The following is a 6,961-nucleotide window of genomic DNA, read 5'->3' as shown; positions in this document are numbered from 1 at the left end:
GACGCAGGTTCGATTCTCACTTGAACCAGCTCGAAGGACATATGGATGAAGGGACGAATCCAGTTTGAAGGACATATGAGTGAAGGGATAATTCAGGACTTTAATTCCGGGTTCGAACCCGACATGGGGGGAGTTTACGGCATGGGGTACGCTCCCATGACGGTCGAGGAGTCGATCTTGGGCATTGCCTACTCTTCGAAAGAAATTTATGTCTAGATAGAATCCTACTTTAAATTATTAAATGATTTATAAGTCTCAATAGACATAAACCCAAAGAATTAACTTAAGCATTAAGAGCACTAAAACATGTATAATTATTATATCTCAAGTCTAATAAGTTTGAAGATCCTATATTAAAAGCTTGTGTATCCTATACACTAATTGAATGTTGTCGTCCAAAAGCCACTCCTCAATTACTTATGATTGGAAGATGTCGTTTCTCGTCGTATATTCCACCAAGCGATAAAGATAATCGAGCCCACTAAATATTTTTTAGCAGTCTACAGTCTAGTCTAATCAAGCCAAAGATTACATACAGGACAGAGAACTGAAGGAACATCAAACTTTCTATTGACAAGATTGGAGCGAGTGGGAAGGCAAACCAACAAGACGCTCGACGCAAGAATGTTGATCTTTCTCAAAATGTGAAAAAAACAAATTGTCAAGATTCGTAAATCTTAGCTTTCAATATTACAAACTTTGTAATATTGGCAATCAAAATGTTGAGAAAATTGTAGAAAAAAGCCGTAATCATTTTTGGCCAAACTGTCTTAAACTTAAGTTCCGCCAGTTTTCACAAAAATACCGAAGGTCTCAAATCAAGTGCTACATACCGACGATCATCTAGTTTTGACAAATGAAACTAAACTACAAACGTGCAACAAAACTTTTCAAACAAACAAGCAAACCAAAAACGATTAATCGTAACATCACCCAAAAAGAGAAAAAAACTATTCTTGACCATCTTGACTCTCATCTTTAGCTAGCTTGATCATGTCATCAATACGAAGAATTGTTATAGCCGCTTCAGTTGCAAACTGTAACACGTAAACCAGTTTTATTCAAGCATCATAAAAATAAACAAAAGTTTATGTATTAAAATAATTTCGTAACTTACTTGAAGTATCTTGACTTTGCTCATTGCGGGTTCAATCACACCAGCTTCTAAGTTGTTGCGAACCGTACCATTTACTAGATCCAAACCCATGCTGCAAATTACAACAAATGAAAACACAAATCCAAATGGAAATTAGTTATTAAAATAACAATATTACCTTGATAAATGTTTCTTGTCTGCTTTAGTTTGTGCGGTGTGATGATAAGCACGCAGTTTGGCTACCAAATCAGTTGCATCCTTTGCAGCATTAACTGCAAGAACCTAAACATAAAAAAAGAAACAGAAATATATAATGATATAATCACTAACATTGAAAATAACCAATTTAAGTAACTTAAAATTTGACTACACGAAAGTCAAAACCTTTGGAATTATCAACAAGGATTCAGCAAACTCAGCAATTGCCAGCTGTTCACGAGAACCTAGAGTTGTAGCAAGGTACTCCAAATACACAGACAACGCCGCCTCAACCGCACCACCACCAGCCACCACCTGATTAAACAATCGACCAGCCGTCAATACATGTATATATAATTGTATGTAAATATTGTTTTATGCACTCTACGCAGATTACTACCGAATTTGATTCCAACGTCCTTTTGACTATGCATAAAGCATCATGTAAAGCTCTGTCCATTTCATCGAGCATGAAGTCATTAGCACCTCTGAGGATTACAGAAACCTGTTGAAATAATCCCAAACTTAATTATTAAAACTATTATACTTTGTATAAGAAATTTATTTTATTAAAAACTGGAAATGAGTTAATAACATACTGCACTTGATGTTTTAGTTCCTTTGATAAAGATGACATCATCGTCTGCAATGCGTTCCTCCACTACTTCATCCGCGTATCCTAGGAATGATGCGTCAAAAGTTTCTTCTCCTTCCATGTCAGCAAATGTTGACACCTGTACATAGTAATAATAAACTTAATTTCAAACCAATGTGTCCGTTATATAAAAAAACTGAAAAATATATATTTTCATGCATATTACCGCGGTTGCACCTGTTGCTTTCGCAACATGGCGTAAATCTTCCTTACGAACGCGTCTCACAGCAATCGCACCGGCTTCCACGAAATACTGAGTAAAGAAAATTTATTAGAATTAAATGAACAATACAATATATACGCCTGTAAACAAATCGGACCTTCAGCAAACTGTTTGCAAACAGTTCCGCAGGGAGTTCGTTTATGTCTGTTTATTTAATAACCGAACAAACATGAACAAAAAAAATTGTACATTAATGTTTGTTCATTTATGTTCATGGACATTCATCTATGTTTGTTCGTTTATGTCCATTAGTTTACATTTGTTTGAGTTCGTTCGTTTGCAATTGTTAATATATTCATGTAAATTTCTTAGGCATGCTACAAATTAGCATTAGTTGGTTAAGGCCCAATACATTGTTGTTCACATTTAACTTTAATTAGTTTTTACCTAAGTTATGCTCGTTTGTGAACTGTTCACTTATACAGTTAACGAACGAACATAAACAAACATGAACACTTTCACTTTCTTAACAATCAAACATGAAAAACAAAACCTGTTCGTTTAGGTGTTCGTGTTTGTTCAATAAAAGTTAAAACAATCAAACACAAACATGCTCCGTTTGCGTTCGTTCGATTCGTTTACATGCCTAAAATTGTATCACCAAAATTAAAAAGCACTAACCTTGAGTGCCATGTCATCAATTCCCTTGGTAGTTAAAACGACATTAGCACCAGCTTTTAGAATCTTTTCAATGCGTTCTTTAGTCATATCAGCTTCTCTGTAAGTTTACACATAATTCCAATATCATTACTTATTAAAAAAACAAATAAGAAAACGTGTGAAATAACAAGTTTTAGTTACCTTTGACGAATTTTCTCCAACTCACGTGGGTCGGTGACCAAAACCTGAACACCTAATTGCATTTTTGTTTTTTGAAGATTAAAGTCGAGACACGCAATTCTTGCGGGTGAAACTTTCATTGGCATTCCTTGTGCTGCACGCCCAGTGTTAAGTGCATAACCTTTTAATAAGTAGCTTTCTTTAGCACTTTTTCCATGAGCTTTCAGGATGTTAATTCCCTAATCAAATTAACATTTCAGATATTTGCAGGTGTGATAATTAACATAAAACATGAGAAAAAAAGTAATGAAGTTAATATAACAAACCTTGATTGGATACTTAATTTCACCACGTGCATTGGTCATTTTAACAGCTTGTACTGCCTCAACCACCTAAAGACGTAACCAAATATAAATCATCTCTACATATATGAAAGAGTAAGCCATATTTATTTTAATTAGTTACATACCAAATTTGCAAAGAAGTCAGAGTCACCAGATAACAATTTAGAAGACATGCTCGTCTTTGCACAGTTCACAAGAGAATCCTTTCCAAGCTTGTCAACCTAAATAAAAAGAGAAAAAAAATAAGAAACCTACAGTAATCAAAAGGGTGCATAGAATATTAAACTTATGTTTAAAATAAAGGCAAGAAAATTGAACTCTAGTGAGAAGTAATGAAGTACTTTTAGTGTATTAACATATTATACACTATAGACTCATTACCTTAATCGCAAGCTTTTCTTCAACATATTTGCATGCCTCTCTCATTGCAAGCTGCAAAAATAAAAATAAAAAGTAAGCATGAGCACGAATGATCAAAACGATATTACAAAGAAGTTGGAGAATTGTTTTAACACTCACTCTGTATCCACTGATTACAGATGTTGGGTGAATCTTGTTTTTCACAAGGTCATTTGCTCTCTGCAGAATTATCATTATAATATATACTAATAAGCACCTTTATTAGAAATTATCAATACAAAGATTTATGTACTAGAATAGGAATATCAATACCTTAAGTAACTCAGCAGCTACAATGACCACAGAAGTGGTTCCATCTCCTACTTCTCTATCTTGAAGCTCAGCCAATTCAACAAGAACCTATATAACCATGAGTTAGAACAAAACTAACATATAAAACAGGCAACAGGCAACAAGTTGATATATGGAGCAAAAGAAACAAAAATTGTTATGTCTAACCTTGGCAGCTGGATGCTCAACATCTAACATCTTGAGAATTGTAGCGCCATCATTCGTTATAGTTACATCTCCAATGTCATCAACCAACATCTAATACAAAATCTCACATTACATACACTCAAAAGGCTTAACTAGAAAATAAAATGTAGAAAAATGATAAGAGAAGCAAGTACAATGGCCGAAGTACTTGAAAGAACAATATATTATATCAATGTCACTAGGGGCGCAAATGCACCAAGCTACTCGTGAGCTACTCAAATCAGAATGATAAAAATCTCGAAAAAAAGCCGAACGTCTTCAAGCTCAGGTTGAACCCGCGCCTCATAAAAATTTTTATTTGGTTGAAATACAGAGCTGAGTTCAAGCCAATTTGGCTTGGTTAAAGCACTACATGAGCTTGAGCCGAGCTTAGGCTTGTTTATGATTTTTCTCATAATAATAATAATAATAATTTAAAATGTATATAAATTAACTAAGAAATAATAATAACCAAGCCCAGCCTGAGCTTAAAAACGACTCACAATTCAAGCTCGAGCTCCAGAAAGAGCGCAAAACGATTCAGCTCGAGCTCATTCACACTCATAAACGTCACAATATCATGTGGTTCATCTGAGCTAGTGTCACCATAGGCCAAAGTATATATTTGTAAGTGCAAATAAGTAATATCAAACACACAAATCAGATCTATTAAACTAGTGCATACCTACATCTATTCTAAACCAGCTCAAACTCCACCATTACACCACAAACAACATCGATCTAGCGTTTAAAACCACCAAAACCCTAAATTTACTAAATTAGGGCTAAAAACAACACAAATACCTTATCGAGTCCAACCGGACCAAGCGAAGTCTTCACAATATTGGATACAGACTGACAAGCAGTGACTGCATCACACCAAAACAATAACGGTAACAATTATAACTCGATTAACGGTACAGAAATTAGAAAGTGAATAATACATACTGTTTTGAGTGCGAACATCTTGACCGGATTGACGGTCTCCGAGTATATCAAGCGGTTGTGATCCAAGCGCCATCGATTATTATGATTATGGTGTGTGACGCTACGAAATGATCTCTCTGGAAGAAGAAGAAGAACCCTAATTAATATTACTGTGAGAGTGAGTGTGGTGTATGTATGTATGTATGGAGGGCTTTCTAATTGGGCTTATTTATTGGGTCGGGTTGGTCCGTTCGAGAATCTCTCATCGTTGTTATTATTGACGTATTGTGTTATGTTAAGTTTTAGGTGCTGTTTGTTTTTGCAGACATAAACTGTCTGTAAGCTGATTTCATCTGTTTTTATGTCTGCAGCTGAAGATGTGATCTGAAGCTCTATAAGCTGAAAAAATAAGACTGTTTGTTTTTATAAGTTAACACTGTCTGCATAAACTGAAAATACAAACACATCAATTAATAAATTATTTATTAATTCATTAATATCACCAAGAAAGGGAAGTACAAGGAGTTCCAGAAGACGATGTAGAAGAAACTCCATTGTTACTATTCGAATCACCACCGCCACAAACGTCTTCGTCGTCGCCAGAAGACGTCTCCTCCGTCTCCAACCGTGACGGCGACGTGTCCGGCGTCTCAAACGGCGTATTTCCGGCGACCCTACTCTTTCTCCCGTTTTCCTCACCGTTGTACACCGGATTCGAAATGGATGGGTGGCATGGGCGATTAATCCCATCGGGACCGGAATGGCGGGGGCTCAATCGTTTATCGCGTTCAAGGGTTCCAACGGATCGATGACAGTGAAGACGTATAATATTAGCTCCTACTCGTCAATTGTTGAAGGGAAGATTGCGTTTGAAGTGCCGGAGGCTAGTGCTGAGTTTTCCGGTGGGGTGATGAAAAAATTTTTGCGACGATGAAGTTGCCGGAGGCGATGACGGAGGTGAATCATATCTGGCCGGAGTTTATGGGATGCTTATTGTTGTTTTTGGATGGTTGGAGAGGAGGCAGCATGATAGCAGGTAGGGTGAAGATGTGTGAAGCAATAATTTTTAGCTTCTTTTTTAAGATAAAAGAAGCTGATTTCAGATCTTATCTTAAAAAAAAACAAACAGTCTTCATGGGTGATGTCTGAGCGCCTGCAGACATCACCCCTCCTGCAGATGTTTTAATAAAAAACAAACACAACCTTATTCAGCATTCGCGGTAGATACTTCATCTCTCAGGGGTATGTGACTGTTCAAAAATATCCGAGTCAGAATCCGTATTCGAACTATCCGAAATTTCAGATTTCCGAATCTCGGTTTTTAAGTTATAACCGTTTTAGGTTTTACAAAAATATAAAATCAAGCCGTCGGCTTTTGTTTCGTTTTGGTTTCTTGCACACCCCTACTATATGTGTCTCTATAATTAAACTAAAAATCATTATTTGATCTCTCCTTTTCACTTAAGTAATATATTGTTTTAAAACTTTATTATTGTCATTTTTCTCTCATTTACTCACAATCACTTTCAAAAGGTATAAAAAAATGTATAGAATGTAAACAATGTTTTTTCATTCACGACTATTCCATAAAATATAGAGAACACACTCATACATGGAGGAGATGTTGTGAATGCTTTTAGTTATTTCTTAATATTGTGATTTTTAGCACGTTCAAATAGTTTGTGCGTAAGGCTTAAAATTTCCTCGATTTCAAAATGAGTCGCTCTTGAGCCGAACATGTCATCTCCTACAACCGTTCCTTTGTCGGGGACTTCTGCATAATGAAAATGGGTCGACAATGTTGCCTTGCTCTTTAGCTCATCGGTAACATGTTAATAGTTGCCAATTTGTAAATGCAACTA

General features: G+C 35.8%; 1 protein-coding gene across 1 annotated transcript; it reads right to left on the bottom strand.

Annotated features, from left to right (window-relative positions):
• Positions 1-884: 884 nt before the first annotated feature.
• LOC143540960 (T-complex protein 1 subunit alpha) lies at positions 885-5,207 on the bottom strand. The gene is made up of 17 exons (XM_077033900.1): positions 5,121-5,207; positions 4,977-5,041; positions 4,155-4,244; positions 3,969-4,055; positions 3,816-3,875; positions 3,678-3,728; positions 3,422-3,517; positions 3,279-3,344; positions 2,974-3,191; positions 2,794-2,890; positions 2,116-2,202; positions 1,894-2,028; positions 1,695-1,799; positions 1,481-1,609; positions 1,275-1,378; positions 1,118-1,208; positions 885-1,037 (listed from the first exon to the last, which is right to left on the bottom strand). The coding sequence occupies exons 1-17, from the start codon at positions 5,191-5,193 to the stop codon at positions 951-953; spliced, it is 1,641 nt and encodes a 546-aa protein (XP_076890015.1). The 5' UTR covers positions 5,194-5,207; the 3' UTR covers positions 885-950.
• Positions 5,208-6,961: the final 1,754 nt, after the last annotated feature.

The sequence above is a fragment of the Bidens hawaiensis genome, unplaced genomic scaffold (genome assembly GCF_021521415.1).
Source record: "Bidens hawaiensis isolate Kalapana, Puna unplaced genomic scaffold, B.hawaiensis_p1.1 tig00012418_1, whole genome shotgun sequence".
NCBI classification, from domain to species: domain Eukaryota; kingdom Viridiplantae; phylum Streptophyta; class Magnoliopsida; order Asterales; family Asteraceae; genus Bidens; species Bidens hawaiensis.
Note: the sequence above shows the minus strand (reverse complement) of the source record. Positions and strands in the feature narration are given on the sequence as shown.

What these genes read in the sequence shown, in the direction of transcription:
- LOC143540960 (XM_077033900.1), bottom strand. Translation starts at nt 5,193, where the DNA reads ATGGCGCTTGGATCACAACCGCTTGATATACTCGGAGACCGTCAATCC. An exon ending in TTGAGCATCCAGCTGCCAAG is followed by an intron (nt 4,056 to 4,154) that starts GTTAGACATAAC and finishes ATGGTTATATAG; the next exon opens with GTTCTTGTTGAATTGGCTGA. An exon ending in AAGCAACAGGTGCAACCGCG is followed by an intron (nt 2,029 to 2,115) that starts GTAATATGCATG and finishes TACTATGTACAG; the next exon opens with GTGTCAACATTTGCTGACAT.